The 20,877-nt window shown below is 46.8% G+C and overlaps 1 protein-coding gene and 1 long non-coding RNA gene across 2 annotated transcripts; one reads left to right on the top strand and one right to left on the bottom strand.

The window, feature by feature from the left end:
- The first annotated feature begins 178 nt into the window (after positions 1-178).
- ANP32A (acidic nuclear phosphoprotein 32 family member A) lies at positions 179-18,932 on the top strand. The gene is made up of 7 exons (XM_035130907.3): positions 179-406; positions 10,251-10,400; positions 12,402-12,524; positions 14,825-15,023; positions 15,933-16,030; positions 16,249-16,309; positions 17,366-18,932. The coding sequence occupies exons 1-7, from the start codon at positions 353-355 to the stop codon at positions 17,431-17,433; spliced, it is 753 nt and encodes a 250-aa protein (XP_034986798.1). The 5' UTR covers positions 179-352; the 3' UTR covers positions 17,434-18,932.
- Positions 1,931-2,838, bottom strand: LOC148683662 (uncharacterized). The gene is made up of 2 exons (XR_015946865.1): positions 2,516-2,838; positions 1,931-2,385 (listed from the first exon to the last, which is right to left on the bottom strand). It is a non-coding gene; the product is annotated as an uncharacterized LOC148683662 (long non-coding RNA).
- Positions 18,933-20,877: the final 1,945 nt, after the last annotated feature.

Here is a 20,877-nt window from a genome sequence, read left to right as displayed (position 1 = left end):
TGACAGTGCCGCACTCTCCCATTGGCCCCCGCCGCCCTTGGTCGCTCTCCATTGGATCTTGTGTGCGCTCCCCGAACTCCGGTTGGCTCTCACGCACGTCCGTAACGGGGGAGCTTTTTTTCGGCAAGTGCCCGCCCCCACAGTTATCAGGTTAGTGTGCGCGCTTGTTGGCCGCGTTGGGGGATTCCGAGCTGAGCTGGTTGAGCGCTCAAAGTCCCTCTTGCCTCGCGCGCTGGCTTTGGTCGGGGGGGCGGGAGGGGGGGTCCCTGGCTTGCTCCATTGGTGTCAATACAAAAGAGGGAGCCGAGCGCAGCGCAGCGAGACGGAGCGAGCCTCCTGCTGAATCAGGGACATGGACATGAAGAAAAGGATCCACTTAGAGCTGCGGAACAGGACGCCCTCCGACGTAAGCCAGTGCAAGGAAATTTTTATTTTATTTTTGTAATGTGGGGAGGGGGGCTTTGTGAGAAGGTGTTGGTACGGGGGCCAGCCTGCAAAAAAGAAGCCAATACATCAGGAGTAAGGGGGCGCGCTTGCCGTGGGGAGAGGTGGGCGCCGTCTGTGCCAGCTGCCGTCGTGGGTGCTTTTGCTGCCCTTGAGGTACCCACGGTGTGTATGTGTGCGCGCACGCGGCTGTATGTGTACCCACATGGGGGTACCCAAAAGCTCACGCGTTCGAGTCTGACCAAAGATGGGGCGGGGGGGGGGTGTAAGAAAAATTACCACCCGGTTTCCAAGGAAAGTCTCCTTCGTGTTTGGTTGCCCGGGTGGCAGGGAAAATAGCGCCCCGGGAAAGCGCGTCGCAAGAGCCTCGGCATAATAATGGCTTGTCGAGTTGGCGCTGCGCTCCGGCGGGGACCGGAGGAGTTTGCCAGGATCAGGTTCTGGAGCCGGGAAGGTTGGGGGGGTCTGAGAGCGACTTGGGGAGCTATCACCAGTTTTCATTGCCTCTTCGCAGCGCATCAGGCGAGGGTGACTGGGGAGCCATATTTGCAACTTTGTAGTCCTCATGAACGCGCCCTTTCTCTCTCCCTCTCATCCTCCCCTCCCCAGATGTTGCGAAGCTCAGGCATAGTTTTTGGGAGGGTAGGGGGAGTTTGCATTCAATACAAGGGTTGGAGGATGGGTGGGGGGCTTAAACCCTCCGATATAGCGAAGAGGGCAAGGAAGCGAAGAGGGCACCATCCTCACGCAAACACAAGATACACAAAAAGGCGGGCGAAAGGAAGCGGGGGTTGCTGAATGGTTGGGTTACCCCCCTTTTCCTCGGGGCTGGACTTGGGATGTTGTTCTGCTTCTGCCTGTAAATAAAGCTGAAACTTTGTCCGAGCGAGGAAGAGGTTGGAGCTGCATTTTGCAAAGTCTCCCAGCCTCGCCCGGGCGATTTCCAGGGTTCCGTTTTTTCCCCTTGGTGCCCATTTGCAACAGAAGAAAACACTTCAGCCTGTGTAAGGTTGGGGCGGGGGGGGGGACGGACGGACGGACTTGAGGCGCTGCATCCTTCCCGCCCCGCCGCCCAAGGAGAAATTAAGGTTGCCCGTTTAGAAGGCTGGTCTTCGTGGGGAGAGATTTGGGTGGCTTCTACTCTGCGTAAAGACGATGGCTTCGGAACCGGAGTGCGAACTCTCATCTCCCCCTCCCATTCTTTGCAAAAACTCGCCTGTGCCTGGGGAAGCAAGTGCCCCCCCTCCCCAACCCCACCCTCTTTAAAGATGTTTTCCTCCGCTAACGCGGGGGTGGGGGCATTTACGTAAGGTTTTAAAATCATAACGCAGTTTGGTTCCACCGTGCTGGTGGCGGTAGTGGGGGGAAATTGATCTGTCACCTGCCTCCTTTCGCCCCCATCTCCCTTACTACCCCTGCCTCGGAAGCAGCAGCAGCTCTCTGCGATTTCGGGCCCCTAGACAAGCACAAGAACCTGACCTGCAGATTTATGTAACGTGCTCTTTAAACTTTAAAAGAAAGAAGTCTGGAAGGGGGGGGCGCTTTTTATGGCACACACACCGGCGCAGTTCTGCTTCTCCCTCTCTCTCCGTCGCGGGTGTTGACTAAGGCTTGTGCGGGCAGACGCGTCTCTGGCCGCGGGCGTGTTTGTGTGTGCGCTCGTGGGGACGCTGCAGCCGCCTGCTTGTGGGTCTGGAGCTCCGTCGGAAGAGCGCACTCTCCTCGGTCTCTCTCTGCCTCCGCCCCGCGGAAAGCCTCTGCCTAACTTGGGTCTCCTCGCTCGCACTGGCCACACACACTCACTCCGAAGTAGGACACGGCGCCATCTTTCCCTCCGTCGAACTGCAAAGGAGAGAAGAGGCTGGGTTGGGAAGCGGAGGAGCCCTCTGGATCCACGCCGGTCTGGAACGAGGAGGAGGAGAACGCAATCTGCACGGACGCCTAGAAAACAAAAAAAGAGGGGGGGGAGCGACATGCTCGTTCTTAGGTGGGCAGGGGAGTGTCTGTGGATCGCGGCGCCCGCCCGCAGGAATCTCTGCGCGCGGTGCATAATTCATGGGCAGAAGGTTACCTTTTCCTTCCCGGGCGGCGGGAGCATCAGAGCGAGAGAGGGGGAGAGAGAAGCAGGGAAGCGCCCCCACCCACCCCGCGCCCTCCTCCCCCGTGCGCACGCTTGGGCTCCGATCACGGGAACGGACGGGGGGGGCGGTGGCGGTTAGCCGCCTCGGAGCCAAAGGGGGCAGCCGCCTGCCTGCCTGCCTCCCTCCGCCGTGCGTGCGTGCGAGCGAGCGAGCCGAACATGACTGCCAGCTTCCAGGGGCTGCCATTTTGTCACTGGTGTCACTGACGCGGGAGGGGGAGAGGCGCGCCGTTTAGACGGGCAAAACGGCCAGGAAAAGGAGGTTTGCACAAGCATTACGGAAGTTGCACCCAAGGTGATTGCGGGGCGGGGTGTATTTTGAAGGACGATCTTGCTTTCGGGGGCCCAGGAATTTCCCATCTGCTTGCTGTTGGCGGGAAGGGGGTGGGGGCTTTTGGAATCAGCCAGTCATTTTAAAGTGCTTCCCGACAGAGACAATATTTGGGTCGGGAGGAAGGGTGGGCTGTGGCGAAACGCAACGAGGGCCTTCCATCCTATTTGGGGAGGGGGCCTCTCTGGGGCTTCTGCCCTATTCTACAGTCGTTCCCACCGCCCGTTGTCAGTGGATTTTCTTTGAATTGTGGAAGAAGTGGGAAGGCAGACTCGGCCATCTTTCCTAGTGAGACAGGAAGGTTCCTTTTCTCTTTGGCGGCAAAAATACTGGCTCTGGGTTTTTTTTTTACTTTATCGTATTTGAGTTACCAGCAACAACTGTGGAGCTCCTTTCCTTTTGGAAAAAGCAATTGATTGCCAACAGTCCCACTTTAAGAGAAGGCAATGCTGCAAAACTTTCATTTCTACTGTATCCTAGTTATTGCTGAAGAGAAGTAAGTGGGGGAATTCTTTAAACTTTATGTCCCCTAGCAGAGCCTACTGCTTTAAAGGATTTATTGTAGAAGGTTTGGCTACTGTCTTCCACAGCAATGATAGCTTAAAACTAGAGTTTTAGCCATGGGATCACAATTTTATCAAGAGAATTTCACAGTATTCTGCAACTTCTTAAAATAATATCAGAATACTTCTAGATAGGTACATTTTGTCATGGAAAAGATAATAATCTGTTTAAAAATGTCTCAGTTAAAATGAAAGCAAGTATTGTTAATCTAGCTGATTCATTGGAATATAGTGAATTTATTTATAGTGTGGCATTCCAAACATGTATAAAAGTGGCTTTATACCTAACTACCTTTTGTTCATTTACTATTCATTAGGTTTTTGCTAGACATTTGAATATTTACTATTCATGGAAGTTCTAGCCAAGCATTTGGATTTGTTTTATTAAAGGCTCTTGCTTGGAAATAGGTTACAAATGTGTCCAAAGCAAGACAGATTAACTTCCAATAAATTTTTTGTTGAGGGTGGAATAGTCTGTATGGTTTATTGGGTTGCTGGTGGTGGTTTTCTTTTTTTTCTTTTTTGTTTTACAAGGATTGAAATTATGCAAGCAGAGTCCATTAAAAATCATACAAATCCTCTGTTGGGGATTCTGTTCTCTTGCTTTGATTATATGAATCGGAGCTTAGCTACAGCAGAAGAGCCCAGTGGATTGTGTCCAGGGCAAAGTCTCTCCCAACCTGGTGCCCTCCAGATGTTTTGGACTACACCTCCCATCAGTCCAACAATACAGCTGTGCTGTGCTGGCTGGGACTGATGGGGATTGTAGTTTAACATATCTGGAGGGCCCTAGGCTGGAGAAGGCTGCCATATGATGTTTTTCATGTTAACTCCTTATGCCCTGGACCTGGTGAATTTCAATTCTATATGGCCCGTTTAACTGAAATGTTGAATTTAGCAGAACTTCCTTTTGTTTCTGCACTTGTCTCAATATTCCATGGATCTCTGTAAATAGGAGTTGGCTTTATTGGAAAAACTACATGCATGCTTACCTACGCTGTAACACAGCCGGTTACTTTTGAGATCTGGTAATCCTGTTGGTTTACAGCAGGTGTTCGTTTACACAGGTACAGTATAGTGGGCAAGACTATTGCACTCCATTATTAAGCTATTTACTTCATGGCAAAATCAAGGAGCAAGAAATTTAACTCACCCTGGTCAGCAAGATGAGCCCCACCTACCTGGGGTGGGGATAATCTTCAAGGTGCATGGGGAGAGGCGGTCCCCTGCCCTCATTCATTTGTAACTGGGCTAGAGGATTTTCAGTCTGGTGTTTTACTTATGATGGGCTTGCAGCAGCATGTCTAAAGCTCTGTGTAACAACAAACAATATTCCCAGTCCTATCTCTTACTGTTAGGTGTGGGTAGGGGGGGATTGAAAACTGGGTGGAGGGTTAATGGAATGGAGTATTGTGGAGAAGGCCATGACTGAGTGACTAGGACACTGAACAGGAGGACACTGCAAAAATTAGTTGCAGGTCTTCTGTATCCCAGCTGGAAACTTTGAGAAGAAGGGGTGCCAAGAGATCAGTTTTAGATGATCCCCTGAAGAAGAGTGAGCCTGGAAATATGGGATGATTGTAGATTTGTAGAATTGTAGAGTTGGAAGGGCCATCTAGTCCAACCGCCTGCAATGCAGGAGTCTTAGCTAAAGCATTCATGACAGGTGGCCATCCAACCTCTATTAAAAAAATATTGCACTGCATATTTTATTTGTTCAGAAATTTTATCCTTGTTGTTTTTAAAATATCTGATCTTGTAGCTGTGTGGCTTTTCACTTTTCTTTCCACATCCCAAAATCTGGTATGATAAATCCTGGGAGCCTGTTGCCTGGTTGGTGGAGAAGAGTTTGCTGGATTTCAGCCCCAGCTTGGCTGTAATAGAGGATGAGAAAAGGGTGGGAGAAAATACTGGTGCAACAAGGAGGATCTAGTGCCACTTGCTAGGGAGGGCAGTTGAGTGGTTGATGGCTCCTAAGTATACAATTATGTGTACTAGGCACTTCTGTGCTTTAGCAGGGAGCTCAGTCCTTGCCCACATGCTCTTGCTGTTCAGTTTCTCTCCAATAACCTTCCTTTTGCTGAGACAGCAAGGAGGTGCTGGCTTTGCTTAATGCAGTTCTTCAGCCATCTGGCTCCCAGAGGCTCTGCCTGCCTGCCTGCCTGCCTCTGATGGGAGGGGTTCCTTTGGTACTCTGTAGGGATAGTATTCCTGCAAGATGTAGTTCTTTGCTGCTGCTGCTGCTTCTTGTTTTTATCTGATGTGATCTCCACATTGCAAGCCAGGTAAGCAGTGCTGAAGGAATTGGTTCCTGCAAAGGGAATGCCAGAGAGGCAATTTCAGAACATGTTTGTTCATTGTAATTGTTGAACAGAGGTTAGACTTTGTCTGAAAAGGCAAATGGTGGGTTCACTATTTCTTTAGAAGTATAATAACCTGCTGGCTTTGTATGGAGAAGGAGGAGGTACACCCCCCATCTCCTCTTTATAAAGTGGCTAATGGTGGACTATATTCTGGTGACATCTTCATAGTGACACACACACACCCCACATGTGTTTTTCTCTGGCCTTGACTACCTGACATCTGAGCATCTTCAGCCTGGCTGTTGGATCAGGCCAAAGGTCCATGTAACCCAGCATCCTATTCTCACAGTGGTCAACTAAATGCCTCTGAGAGGCCTTCAAACAGGACCTGACCTTGGTTTCTGCATTGTTTTCCTTTCAGCTTTTTTTTCCAGTCACTGGCCTGGTGTTTTTCATATGAGAGACCCTTGATAACATTCTGTTCCTTGTACCTCAGTGTACTCACCTCTTATTCGAGGACTCCTAGTTTTCCACCCATTGTTCTACTTAACTGTACTATTTATGGGTCACAACGATGTTTTCAAAAAACCCAACATGCCCTTTATGTGCCTTTTCTGGTACTAAACAGCACACCTGCACCAATCCCTTGACATGAATAAGAGCTGTGCCAGAGCAACCCACTGAGCTACCCCATCTGTTTAAGTCATAATTGGGCATAATAAGAGCCCTGCTCGTTCAGGCCAAAGGCCTATCTAGTCCAACACCCTGTTCTCACACTGTGACTGACTAAATACCTATGAGAAGGCATCAAACAGGACGAGAGTGCAACAGCCGCACTCTCCATCTTTGTAAACCCCAGCAACTGGGATTCAGAGACATAGTGCCTCCTACTCGACTTAAATTACGAAAGCTACAGGCATCCCAAAATAACAGCTGTGGATTGTCCAGTAACAGAGGACCCCCTCTGTGGTTGTGAAGCCAGCTTTGAGGTTGCACCAAGACTGTTGGAGATTTCTTTTGTCTCCCCACCTCCTCCCTCCCTAATTTGGGCTGGGACAAGTGGGAGGGTGCCTAAAAAGATTTTTATAGAGAAGTCCACATCTGTGAATTAGCCATTGAAGGTAGTCCTCCTGTTTGGACTAGAGGCTCACCACACCTTAAATTCTCACACAGTTATTATGGCAAAAGGTTTCATGGACCTGAGCCCACAAAAAACCTACGGCATAATAAACGTGTTCCTTTCTAAGGTGCCACAAGACACTGGCTGTTTTTGCCGCAATAGACTAACCCTGCTACCCTTCTGGAAATTACAATAAATGACATTTCGTGTTGCACCCTTCTTCCAAGGAGCCTAATTCCTCCCCATCCCCTTTGTGAGATGGGTAATCAGGGGTCAGCAAACATTTTCAGCAGGGGGCCGGTCCACTGTCCCTCAGACCTTGTGGGGGGCCGGACTATATTTTGGAAAAAATAATAATGAACAAATTCCTATACCCCACAAATAAACCAGAGATGCATTTTAAATAAAAGCACACATTCTACTCAAGTAAAAACACCAGGCAGGCCTCACAAATAACCCAGAGATGCATTTTAAATAAAAGGGCACATTCTACTCATGTAAAAATATGCTGATTCCCAGACCGTCTGTGGGCCAGATTTAGAAGGTGATTGGGCCGCATCCGGCCCCCGGGCCTTAGTTTGGGGTGCGTGGGTTAGACACACACAGAGATAGAACAAGGGCCCCCAGTGAGAGCTGCACAGATGGAGGCAGGTTTGAACTTAGTTCTCAGTCATAGTCTGATGCTCTGCCAACTGAACTACCCTGGCTGTCAGTTGCTGGGGCTTCTGTAAGCTAGGAGGGCCAGTCAGCGGCAAAGCCATTCCAGGAGGCAGGAAGAACAGAAAGCTCCCTGGTGTTTGATTTATTTCTGTAGATACTTACTGGCCAAATATATATATTGCAAAGAGTGCCATTTTGAATCCACGAATTTCTTTCTCGTGCAAGATCATAGCCAGGATGTTGGGCCCTGGGCGATGGAGATGTGGAAGGTTAGGCTGAAATGCACTGCAGGACCACAGGCATGCAGGGTAAGTGGGTGGATTCGGATGGCTTATCAGCAAGCCGTTCATGTAGGGAGGAGTGTGTATTAGAGTGTGGTTGTACCATATTTCGTTCCCCCCAATGCTATAAAAGGAGGATCTTTTGCTATGTGAAGCACTTAATTGATGCAGAACACTAACAACAGGGATCTTCCTGGGACAAGTAGCAGCAACTTTCAAAAGCAAACTTCACGGAGGAAGCTGAGGGGCATATTGCAAGATCCAGAGAAACCAGTTTGGAAAGCAGTTTTGGGTTCAGTGAAGAGCAAAGCTGCGGGGTGCCAGGATTCGTCAGCAGTGCAGGGGTGTGGTGATCTGCGCTTTTGAAAGAAGTTTTAAGCGGAGGCAGAGAAGCTGACTAGAGATTGCCACTCTTCTCACTGTGCACTTTTGTAATCGGTTGCAAAGGCCTGTTTCAGCTGCCCTCAATGCAACTAGCACAAAACCACCTGAGGACAGTTCCAAGGAACAGAACGTATCATTTGGAGAAGGACCCGTGATAAGGGGACATGATAAAAAGCAACTACAAGAAAGAGATTCCAGCTAAACATCAGGAAGAACTTTCTGACAGTAAGAGCCAGTGCTTTTTCCCCCCTGGGGGGGACGTAGGGGTACACATACCCCTAAACATTTTGTGAATCTAGGTTTGGCCTCATTTCAATATGAGTAGGAAAATGAGAGTACCCCTAAACATTTTTTTAAAGAAAAAAAGCACTGGTAAGAGCTGTTTGATGGTGGAACAGACTCCCACGAGCGGTGGTGGACTCTCTTCCTTGGAGGTTTTTTAAGCAGAGGTTGGGTGGCTGCATGCCATGGATGCTTTAGTGGATATTCCTGTATTTAAGGTGTTGGAATAGATGACCCTTTGCATCCCTTCCAACTCTACAATTCTATGATTCTAATAGGTGCTGCGTCAGTCTAGGACAGGGGTGGGGGAACCAACTCTCACCCTCCAGATGTTGCTGGACTCCCAACTCCCATCAGCCTCAACCAGCATGGCCAATGGTCCAGGGTCCAACAACATCTGGAGGGGCACAGCTGGTTCCCCTTCCCCAGCTTGGAGGAAGGAGTGGGGCAGATGCATTTTGCTGCAGGCTTCTTGCCTTCTCTCCCCTCCCTCCCTGTATTCTACGGAGGCTCTTAAACCCCCCCCCCCTTTATCGGCATCAGTTGCTTAAGCCTTCTTCTTTGTTATCTTGAGCACAAGCTGGCAGCATATGGTCAGATAGACAACAGTCTTGATCAGCTGTGTGCTGATCTCGGGAGTATTCTTATTTACTGAGGTCATACGGGTCTGGCTAGGCACTGTTAAAATTACAAGAATAAAAAAAGCTCCATATCAAATCTGCCAAGCAAAACCAGCTGAAGATGCATGTCAGAATGATGAGGATATTGGGCACACTCAGGCTTTGGCGTGATGCTAACACTGCCTGTTGCTTCTTTCCTGGTAGTAGGATGTTCCTCGCTCCCACCACCTGCAGTTGATTCATACTACCGGTATATTAGATTGAGGACCTTAGGAACAGTTACTCCTGGAAAAAGTTAAAGGTGCAATTTTGTAGAAACGTACAGCTGTTTACAAAGAAGCACAGTTTTTGCTTGGATGTGACATTAAAATGCATAACGTTTATTTGTAAGCATGCCCTATTGATTTTGGTGTGTTTAGGCGGGTCATAGTTTTACTCTGGTGTAATTAGAAGGCCTGGAGCAGGCATGTCAAGCCTGCGGCCCTCCAGATGTTTTGGCCTACAACTCCCATGATCCCTAGCTAGCAGGACCAGTGGTTGGGGAAGATGGGAATTGTAGTCCAAAACATCTGGAGGGCCGCAGGTTTGACATGCCTGGCCTGGAGCAATTCAGCTGTGGGAAGAGGTGTTTGATTCACGGAGTTTAGAGCAGCATATTTTTGGATGAACTCCATTTTATCCTCACAACAATTCAGTGAGGTAGGTTAGGCCGAGTGAGTGACTGATTCAAGGACACCTGTTTCGCAGCTGAGCGAGGATTTGAGCCCACTTCCAACAGGCTGCCGACAGCACTTACTGGCTCTCTCAATCTCTATTCATTTTTATACCATAGTGTACATAAATAGCAAGTTGTCTCCTTCCTTAAGGTAACTAGTATCCCGAAATCTATAGAGTGAATGGAAAAGAAGAGTCAATGGGCCAAGTCATTTGTTGATCAACAGTGTAAACTAGTTCAATAGATGCAGAGACATTTCCTAGTAGCTTTTTATGGTAAACGGAGACCAATAATTCTTGAACTGCCATTGCAGTTTGCCTCAAAACAGCTTGTATGTTCATTTAAGGTGGTGGTTGCAACTAAATATAATTTAACTTAATACTTTTGTTGTTAATTTTTATCTGCAGGTTAAAGAACTTGTTCTCGACAACTGTAGATCAAATGAAGGCAAAATTGAAGGTCTGACAGATGAATTTGAAGAGCTCGAATTCTTAAGTACAATCAATGTAGGCCTCACCTCAGTTGCAAACTTACCAAAGTTAAACAAGCTTAAGAAGGTAGGTAGATGTCTGGTACATTCACTTTGTTTAAAAAGAAAAGAAAGGCATTATTATTAAAGCGTGGAATGAGTTTGCCAAACAGGAACTTTTACATCAGATATTTAGATTTCCTTGTGGCAAAAGAGCAAAGCAAAATTGTGGCGTTTTATTTTAAGTTATTAATAGCAAGACACATATGAGAGTTCCTAATGCATAAAATTCATCTCTGATACTGCCGACCCCGCCTCTCTTCCTTAATCTTTTCAGCATAAACCCCCTTGACCCAACTGCTTCCCATCTTCTTTTTTGCCTCTTCCATCCATCTTTGCCTCTGGGCTGATTCTCTCCTGCCCTGGACACTCCTTTGCTCTTGCCTTCACCGAGAGCTCCTCTGTGTCTGCTGTAAAATTCCCCCGTCAACTCATCACCTGCTCCCTTTCAGCACGGCACCTTGTCCACCATACTCTGCCTTGTGCTCCTTCCCTGACCTCCAATCTATTGATCCAGTGGCCTTCCCAGCAGTATCCCCTCTTCCCCATGTCTGCCAGACTCCTGTGTTTCCTGCAGTTTGCACCTTCACTTCATCTGTCTCATCTGCTCTTGACTTCCTTAACCCTTTCCCAGCGTTTTTCTTCGCCCCTTTCAGCCCTCCTAGCTCATTCCCTCCATTTGATATCTCTCCCCATGGCTTTGTGAAGCTGAGTTACCTGTGGAGAACTAAAAGAGTGGACCAACTTTGTCCATTATAAGCTCCCATATTCTCCCCTGCATCTTTATCTGCTGTCTACCTGCCCAAGCAGCACCATTTTGCCTCTCTGATTCACACCAGCTGCAGGAACTTTCACTTCTCGTCTTCTTCCTTTTGATGCCCTCCTCGGGCACGTCCCACCCCACCCCCTTCTTGCTCCCTGCCCAAGACTTTTCCTCCTTATTCAGTGCTGAAATGGAAACCAACAGCTCTGATTACTTCCCGCCTCTCCTCTTTCGGCTGCCCTTCATCCTGCACCTCCCTCTTTGCTTTCCACTATTGCTTGATGAGTTGACTGCCCTGTAACCCGTCTCAGCACATGCTTCCGTGATCCTCTCCCATTTTGGAGTTGTCCTCTCCAGCACCATTATCCCTCCTCCACATACACAGCTTTTCCCACGGTGCTCAAACATCCTGCACTTTCCCTTGGCCCGTCTTTACTCTCCCAAGTACCACCCCCTCTCCCTTCCACCTCTTACCCTCAAACTCCTGGTGCACATGCAGCTGACTCCTATTGCCTCACCTCTGCTCTTGACACCCTCCGGTCTGGCTTCTGCCCCCTGAACGCCACTGACTACAGTCTCAAAAATCATTGCAAGATCTAAAGGTGTTATGTTCTTCTTGACTTTCTGCTGCCTTTGATACAGTCAATTCCCCCCACCCCCTGCTCCTGGCTTGCCTCCTTATGCCCTGGATCTCCACGATGCTGTCCCCTGCTGAACCTTTTCCTACATGTCCTAATAGTTCCTTCGGTGTTTTCACTGGTGGGAGTTCTTCCTCTGCTTCCCTTCTCTCTGTTTGTGTCCTTCAGGTCCTCTACTATATTTTCTCTCTCCACAACAAGGGTTGGGTTTCTTTTGTAGCCTGATAGTCAGAGTCCTATCTGGGAAACTTTCCAAGGGCCACATGTCAGTGGTGGGTGGGGCCAGAGGCAAAAGCGGGCGGAGCAACAAAAGCTGTATTGTTATAGCAGGCTTGTTTCTACACACACTCATACATACCCTCTGCAAGGGCACATTCCAGCCAGGCAAAAACCTTAAGGGTGTGAAGCAGGGCCTTTGAGAGGCGTGGCCTGAGGAGCGTTCAAAGGGCCAGACAGAGAGGCATCCCCCACCTCTGCTTTCTGCGCTGTCCCCAGGCAATTCAGGCTAATGCAAGCCACCCCACAGAGTCATTTAAAGCCCCAAACTTCAAAATGTGATTGCATCCTGAAAACTGTATGCATGCAGTTTCAAAATGTGTGGACCATTTATATATATTTTTGCCCTCAGCTCGAGTTAAGCGACAATAGAATCTCAGGAGGACTGGAAGTATTGGCAGGAAAATGTCCGAACCTCACACACCTAAACCTAAGTGGCAACAAAATAAAGGATCTCAGTACAATAGAACCTCTGGTAAGTCAGTGCAAAGCTGTCAGAGAGCCACCTGAGGCCAGCTTTTTTTAAATAAAAATTTGATTTTATTGTTTAAAAACAAAGAATAAGAACACACCGATATACAGAAACATACAAAAATACAAGAAAACACAAATGGACCAAATACAGGGGTGGGGGGGTGGGGGAGGAATAAAAAGAAAAAGAAAAAAAGCAACATTAGCGTCTAAAAACGCACAGGTCTCCTTTCTATTATACCTATTATCGAAAAAAAGATAAAGAATAAACACAATCATTACAAAAAAACACAGACACTTCCCATCCCTCTTATTATACATTTTTATATATCTTGTAGTCCACAGGCATTTGTTTATGATATCCTTCCCCCCCCCCCCCCGTTTTCACTTTCATCATTCCTAATTTCCTCAAGCATTACTCAATGTCTGCGAGTAGAGAATTTTTGGGTAATATAATTTTTAAACATACATTTAACGCCATGTAAGCTGGCAAAAATGTATGAGGGAACAAGCCCGAGGTGTTGGTGGTCCTGCCAAAAGATAAAAGAATATTGGAGTAAAATATATGAGGAGCTAAAGAAAATGTTTAAAATGACATTCAAAAAAACACCTGAGATGTTCCTCCTAAACATACCACCACCCGAAATAAGAAAGGAAACAAGATATTTATTTTTATATGGTGTGACTGCTGCTAGAATATTGGTGGCGAAAAACTGGAAATACCTGAGGCCAGCTTTTGATGCCATGGCCCACACTAATGCCTATGATTCCTGGTGGGGCTTTCCTTGCCTGCTGCGTTTGGAGCCCTGGGGCAGATGTGGTCACCAGAGTATTGGATTGGAACACTTTGGGCCCATCACTGTCCTTGGCCTAACCCACTTCACCAAATTGTTGTGGGGGTCAGAGCGGGGAGGGGGACAATTTTTGCCTTGACAGAAAGGTGGGACTATAAATAACAGCAACAAAACAATTGTGTGCATGGGTGGAGTCCTCTTGGTTTCCTCATGCCTGTTTCTCCTCCTGCTTGGCCTTGTGGGTGTCCAAACCTTACACCCCATGACCTTTATTCCACCCAGTTTTGTTCCAGCGGCCCTCTAGCCCAGGCATCCCCAAACTGGCCCTCCAGATGTTTTGACCTACAACTCCCATGATCCCTAGCTAACAGGACCAGTGGTCGGGGAAGATGGAAATTGTAGTCCAAAACATCTGGAGGGCCAAAGTTTGGGGGGATGCCTGCTCTAGCAATGAGTGGTCACTTCCTCATCCAGCCAGTGGTGTTCCTGGTCTACCTTTTGCAATTGCCGCTTCCAGGATCCTCCTGTCGCATTTACCTTTCTTGTTTCCTGGTGGCTCTTCAGCAGGAGAGTGCATGTGTCTGCTAGTGGCCCAGGGAAGGGGATGGAATAGTCAGTGTGTGGTGCATTGCAAGAGATTTAACTCCATACATTCTGTCAGTCATCCTTGCCCAGGGCCCTGTAACTTGGGTGCGGGGAGGGGGGTTACCTGTGGCTGCACGAGCTGTTTATGGCCAAGACCAGATTTGAACAGTAGTTCACCCTCATAGCCCCCAAACATCACCACACTATCAGAATTTCTTCTCCACCTGCTACTGCTGCACTTGGTTTGCTGTATTTGTATGGTGCTTTTCTTCCAAGGGGGGCTTACAACTAAAAACAAACACAAAATAAAGCTTGTGAAAAACAAAACAATAAAACAGTAGAGTTGTGTCAGTTCCTTGATGCAGTAGATGTCAGGCCCTTGATTCCAGAGCTCATGGCCTGAAGTTCTCCTTCCTCCATTATTTTATTAGCCAATAAAATGTTTGCTTTCCTCTGAACCCAAAAGCTGAGAGAGCCTTCTTAAAACTCCAGATGTGGTGCAAATCTTCTAGCTGCGGCTACTGCTGCCGCCTTTTTGCTCCCTTTTGCTTTTGATTGACATGCAGAGTTGTTTCCACAGCTCCCTCTGGTGGTCACCTGAAGGGTTGATGTTGCACATTGCCCAGAAGCAAAGCCTCTTCCTTTGAGTGAGGCTTTGAATTCTCAGGGCAGCCACAGGTGACACAGCAAGTTTATTTCTCATTCCATGTTTCTGAGAGATTTGGGACTGTTCCTTCCCAGGGCCCAACCAAGCCCATCCTGGTCTCTGCAGTGGCTTAAATGTCCTAGGCATCTCCTGATGTGTCAGCTAGGAGACCTTCCTTCCTGTTCTGGGAGAATCTTTGCTTTTTAATACATACTTGGTGAGCTTTGGTCTTTGGTAAGGTTTGATTCTGATAGGTGAAACTCTTCATTTGCCTTTCAGGAAAAGTTAGAAAACCTGAAGAGTTTAGATCTTTTCAATTGCGAGGTAACTAACTTGAACGACTACAGAGACAACGTCTTCAAACTCCTCCCGCAACTCACGTATCTCGACGGATACGACCGGGATGATAAAGAAGCCCCCGATTCAGATGCCGAGGGCAATGCGGAAGGCTTTGATGACGATGAAGAGGAGGAAGATGGTAGGTCACTTTGTTCCTTACCTCTGTCTTGTTAGTGGAGTTTCCCAAGAGTAGAAACAAATGTCCTTGTGCTGTTTCTATATTAAGAACCTCCGGCAAAATTTGCTGCAACTCACTACTTTAACAGCACTCTATAAGTTTTATCCCAAAAAAGGTTGGTAAAATATAAGAACAGACTTTCTGGATTGGACAGAAACTATCCCATCTAGTTGACTAGTCTGTGTCCAACAGCAGCAGGTAGGCAGATGCCTCTGGGAAGCTCCTCAGAAAGAAAAGGCAATGAGCCTTTTTTGCTGGTTGTCGCTCACACCTGCTGTTTAGAGGCTCCACTTAAGCTGTCATGGAGAATGGCCACTGATACAGACCTTTTCCTCCTCATCCTCCAGATTTAGCTCAGTCCTCTTAGCCTCGTGAGCTGCACATCGCTTTTTCAGATGCTCCTTTGAATTTCTGCGGCATCACCTGCTTTAGCTCTTTATCATTCTTGTATTTTAGCCCCTCTCCCCTCCCCATTCAAGTACCACAAGAGCCTGAGGTTTGCCACATCCCATGACAGTGAGTGCTGTGGTGCATCAGGTCACAAGAGCAGAAAGCCTGATTCTGCAGCATCACAGTCTTTTCCCAGCTCCCATCAATTACACCAACTCTTGGCACAAGAAGGACCTCCGGCTGCCACTTGGCTTTACTTGGCTGTAGCTCTTGTGAATTTTATCCTGAGCCTGGCAGGCAGAAATCAAGCAGGTGGCATCTTTCCCCTATCGCCATGCCCAGGAAATGCTCTTCCTACTCGGCTTGCGCATGTCCGGCTGCAGGAAGACTTGATGGCAAACTGCTCTCAAGCACACCCACACTGCTCCCCAGTAGGTCCTTGCAGCAAATAAACTGTGTGATCTTGCTTGCTTTTTGCAGAGGAGGAGTATGACGAAGATGCTCAGGTAGTAGAAGATGAGGAAGATGAGGATGAAGAAGAGGAAGGAGAAGAGGAGGATGTAAGCGGGGAAGATGAGGTAAGAGTGTTGTCATTTGGGAGGGGCGAGGATATAGCTGAGAGTCTCTTGCTGCTGAACCAATGCTGGAAGGAACTCAAGCCCTGGGATTCCTTAGGCGCCATTGTGGATTCTTTCCTTCCCCTCTGAAATCTCTATTTCCCAATAGCTTTTCCAGCTTGAAAAAGTTCTGTACAAGGACAAACAAAGCATGCATTTTTTCGCTTTCTTTCCCACAGGAGGATGAAGAAGGGTTCAACGATGGTGAAGTAGATGATGAAGAGGAGGAAGAAGAAGCTGGTAAGCACAGAACTGAAACAGGAAAAATAATCACCTCCTTGTGAATGGTCAAAGGGTTACAGCAACGCAAGCTTAGAGTCTGAATAGCCCATTCCTGCCATTGTGCCCAATAAGAGATATAAAATGCCACATGGAGGAAAATCCATGACTGCAGTGCGATAAGATTTTAAGATATTTCACATGGAGGCTCTTTGCACAGAGATTCCGTCAAGATTCTTGACTTTGGATCTTCTGTGCTGTTTCCCCCTCAAGCCCCGAAGAGAGGCTGCTGGCTTCCTCCTGCCGGTTGTGGCTGCTTGATAAATGATAAATCATTTTTGTGCAGATCTTTTTATTCTTTGCACATACTTCATGTGGTGCACGGCTGTTTTTTTAAATAATAAGCGTTTGGTAGACAGGACGATGGGGTCTTCTTTCTGGTGGCCCCCAAACTGTGTCACTCCCTTCCCATGGAGGTGTGTTATCTGTGTCAACGCTTGGTGCCTTTTGTTGGTTTTATTTATCCTGGCCTTTGGAAATGAAATAGAATTTTTTACTTGTCTTCCCTGTATGTTATGGTTGTTAGCTGTTCTGTGTTTTTGTTTGTTGATCATTTTGTACGTGCTTGTTTAGTCTGTGTAAAATGCTGTGGACCCTTAGGATGTGAAAGCCCTGAAACGAAATTGAGCACCACCATTTGGCCCTTCAGTGGCTGAATCTGAGTGTGGGTTGCCGAGACACTGCTGGTAGATGGCTATTTGGGATTTGTTGCCCCCCCACCCCATCCTCAGTCTGCCCTCTGACTGACCCTCTAGTGGCTGCTCAGGTTTCCCTGCTTCAAATGCAAAGACCAGCACAGGCCTGAGATGTGCTGGATTTGATGTGGAACAAGGTCATTCCATGCTCTGGCACAGAAAGGAGAATTTTACAGTGCTACTTCTTCAACATACCGGCTCAGTGAGCTTTTGCAAAAAAAAAATCCCTGCAATGGAACAAGTGCCAAAACCATGGGGCCTGGGAGGCGTTATGTCTGCCACTTGGGAAAACCATAACACGGCCTTTAATTTCTTTTCACAGAAGAAGAAAAAGGACAGAAGAGAAAACGAGAACCTGATGATGAAGGAGAAGAAGACGAAGAAGATTAAACTCAAAATAATCTGTTGTGGGAGGGGATGGGGAATAAATTTCCTACTGTGATTGACTGTTTCTACCCTGTATTTCACCCCTCCCCCCTCCCCGGAGTGTAACATTGCTGTGGGATCGAGCGGGACATGCATAATTGGGTGGGCAAGGGAATTAAAATACCATTTTTTTAAACAACAACAACCTGCCACTCTACTTTTTGTTCCTGAATAATTTCCTTTTGTGCCCATTATTAGTTCCTGTTAATGCAATAACAAATATAAAGCAAGTGGTGAATTTGTTTCTTGGAGTGGATCATTCTGGACACACTTGAGTTTTGTTTTGTTTTTGAAAAGATGAGCGAGTAAATTTCCCTATGTGATGCAAAGGTGATCTGAAAGGTGAGATCTTTGGGGTCCTGAGAATGGTTTTTGGCAGTTTCTGAGCATTTTTTCTTCTTCTTCTGGATGCAGCGATTTTTTGCGGTGAAAGCATTCCAGCCACAGCAGCGGGGGTGCAAGCAGCATCTTGCTAAAGTGTTTTTCTTTGTTGCCTGTTTGTGAATGGCTGCCGTTCCTAGGAAAACACACTCTCACACACACACACACAAACTTTCCTCCACTTCCTGTAGGTATCTTTTTACTTTCACTGTTTGTAAATAGTGACCAAATACATAATCTCTTTCCCTGACTCCTGGCCCTTTACAACCATTTTATTTGGTTTGGGGTGGTGACTTTGCAAATCTTCCGTTGTGGGTTTCCCCCATACTTGTTATTATTATTGTTATTATTATTATTGTTATTATTTAGAGCACAAACCACCCCCTGAGGGGAATCCTCCTTGATTTGGAGATGGCTGGCAGACATTGATTCCCCTTGCTTTATTTCAGGTATATGGAAAAGTTCTCTGTCAACGGCAGTCATTGAAATATATATAAAAATATATATAAAAATGTTCCTAATTTCCTGAGTTAACTGGTGAAATGAATCTGACAGTTGTAATAAAAAAGAAAATGTTTGAACCCTTTTAACTAAGGTGTGTACTATTTTGGTCTGTAAAATATTATATATATAGATATATTAACACCTCCTTAATGATAAGTGAATGAGAATCTGTTTCCACTTGTGCTCTGTAATACTCTTGAAGATTTTTACAAACCTTTAAATACTGGGGGTGGGGGTGGGGGGCAGACAATGCCGCATGTCTATCCTAGGCTGGTTTCCTTTCGTACACTCAAGCACGGAATGCTAATTGCAAAAGTTGTATTTTCTTACCATGTTGCGAAGTCATTTAAATTGACTGTGCAACATTCCTAGTTGAATGTACAGTTTTAATTTCATATCCCTCTTTAAAAAGATAGTTAGAAGTGACTTGTATTTCCTAGTCAATATCTCACCTGTGTATAAAAAACAAAAGCAAAAAAAAATATTGCAACCTTCCCTCTTGCTCCCCAAAGAGCCAAACTTTTTCAGTTTTATGTCTTGTTTGTCATTGATGAATTTCAATAAATCTTTTTATACAATTCCTGTGGCTTATTGCTGTAAAACGGGCCACGTCGGAATCCATTCCTCGCTTGTAAAGACAGGTGTTTTTCTGTTTTCATTTTTTGAAGAACCTCATTCTGATTCATTGTTAGCAACACTTAGGCTGTCAGGATTACTTTTGAAATAATGCACTAAGTGGACCCCCCATGTACAGAAGGATGATACCTCTCGAGTGCCAGATGCCGTGGAACAATTGTGTGCACCCATCTCCATGGGACAGACCTTTTCGGTCTGAATCGGCAAGGTGATGCAGATTCATTTTCCATGCCAAGGTAAAGTAATCCCTAGAGTATTGCGGAGGTACAAGAGACTCCATCAAGGTGTTTGACTTTATGGTGCCTAACTCAAGCAGCTTTCTTAAAATAGGATTTTGACCTGGTGCATGTGGGTATTTAATGTGTGCAAAGGAAATAGCCGGCCTTATTCTACAAGACTCTCGTACTTGAGGATTCAAAACTTTATAGAGGCCCCTTCTCGAACCTGGTGTCCTGCAGATGTTTTGAACTGCAACTCCCTGACAGCACGCTCATGAAACGATGGGAATTGTAGGACACCAGGTGCAGAGAGAAGTTGCTTTAGAGCAGTGTTTCCCAAAGTTGGGACTCTGGCTGTTTTTTTGGACTACAACTCCCATCATCCCTACCTAGCAGGACCAGCAGTCAGGGCTGATGGGAATTGTAGTCCAAAAACAGTTGGAGACCCAAGTTTGGGAAACACTGCTTTAGAGATTCATCACGATCATCCCTACACGATTCTTTTTCCTTGCCCCATCCCCATTGCTCAGGACCCACCTTCCCACCGAAGTCAAAGGGAGACTTTACCACCAAATTTGGTTTTGGTATCTTGGTAACTTTTTTTTATTTTGTCACTATTTATGGCAGCATAAATAATAAGCGAGTGAGAGAACACTGAAATGGAGCAGGGTAGGGTCAGCGTTAGGCACAGAACACAATGTAAACATTGGTGGCGTGGTGGGGGAAGTTGGGGGGTGGGTGGAGAGAAAGCACACCTGTCTTTTTGGTTGGTGCTTGGCGGTTAAAGCATGTGTGTGGTGGGGGGCACACACACATGAATTAGCACTATGCGGAACCTCTAGCAACTTGGGTCTAGATTTAGGGCGATCGGGATGCAGAAAGAACTCAGCAGGACTTGGGATGCCGGTGCATCCAAGAGGGAACTTTACGGTAGGTGGGCAACGCATTACAACCTAAAGCCTCACCCTTTCGATCGGCTCATTCTACGGCCACAACATCCTTGTGGAAGATTTGCTACATCCAGTCAGCAATGGACAAATTTGGGGTGTTCTCAAGACAGTCTTGGTAGACACATAATTTCTTGCGGCCAACAATCCAAAATGTTCAAATATGACCCCCGGAACTAGATCTACCTTGAGTCTAGCTCTGAGGATCATCTTGGACCAAGTTGCAGGCGTTGGCATTTTCAGAGGCCATATATTTTTTTACCAGTTCTGGCCCCAGAAGTCAAATATGTATGTATGTATGTATGTATGTATGTATGTATGTATGTATGTATGTATGTATGTAAACATACCAATTCTCTATACTGTAGCACTTTCTGAATGTTCTAATTGCCTCAAACTCTCTAAAATCAATCGTAAGGCAGGCCCTAATATATTATCCCTGTATTGCAGACATAATGGCTCACCTATTTTTTATCCTCCTAGGGTCCAGATACACGATAGCTCCTCATCACAGGGTTCCTGCACTCAAGACCACAATGGTGAAGTTATTCCAGGATAGTTGCGCTGGGGGCAAAGAAATTTCAGTAATGGGATCCTCTCTCTTCACCCCCTGCAGGGGAATGTTAGGGGTCAGGATTCCAAAGGGAAAACTACCCTTACCTAATTTCTCAGCAAGGCGATTGTCTTCAGAAGGGAGGGATTGCCCCTAACTAAATACTGAA

The sequence above is a fragment of the Zootoca vivipara genome, chromosome 13 (assembly GCF_965207765.1).
Source record: "Zootoca vivipara chromosome 13, rZooViv2.hap1.1, whole genome shotgun sequence".
Lineage (NCBI taxonomy): Eukaryota > Metazoa > Chordata > Lepidosauria > Squamata > Lacertidae > Zootoca > Zootoca vivipara.
This window is presented reverse-complemented; position numbering and strand designations above follow the sequence as displayed.

Coding starts and splice junctions, on each gene's coding strand:
- ANP32A (XM_035130907.3), top strand. CDS start 353: ATGGACATGAAGAAAAGGATCCACTTAGAGCTGCGGAACAGGACGCCC. Junction 407..10,250: donor GGAACAGGACGCCCTCCGAC/GTAAGCCAGTGC, acceptor TTTTATCTGCAG/GTTAAAGAACTTGTTCTCGA. Junction 12,525..14,824: donor TCAGTACAATAGAACCTCTG/GTAAGTCAGTGC, acceptor TTTGCCTTTCAG/GAAAAGTTAGAAAACCTGAA.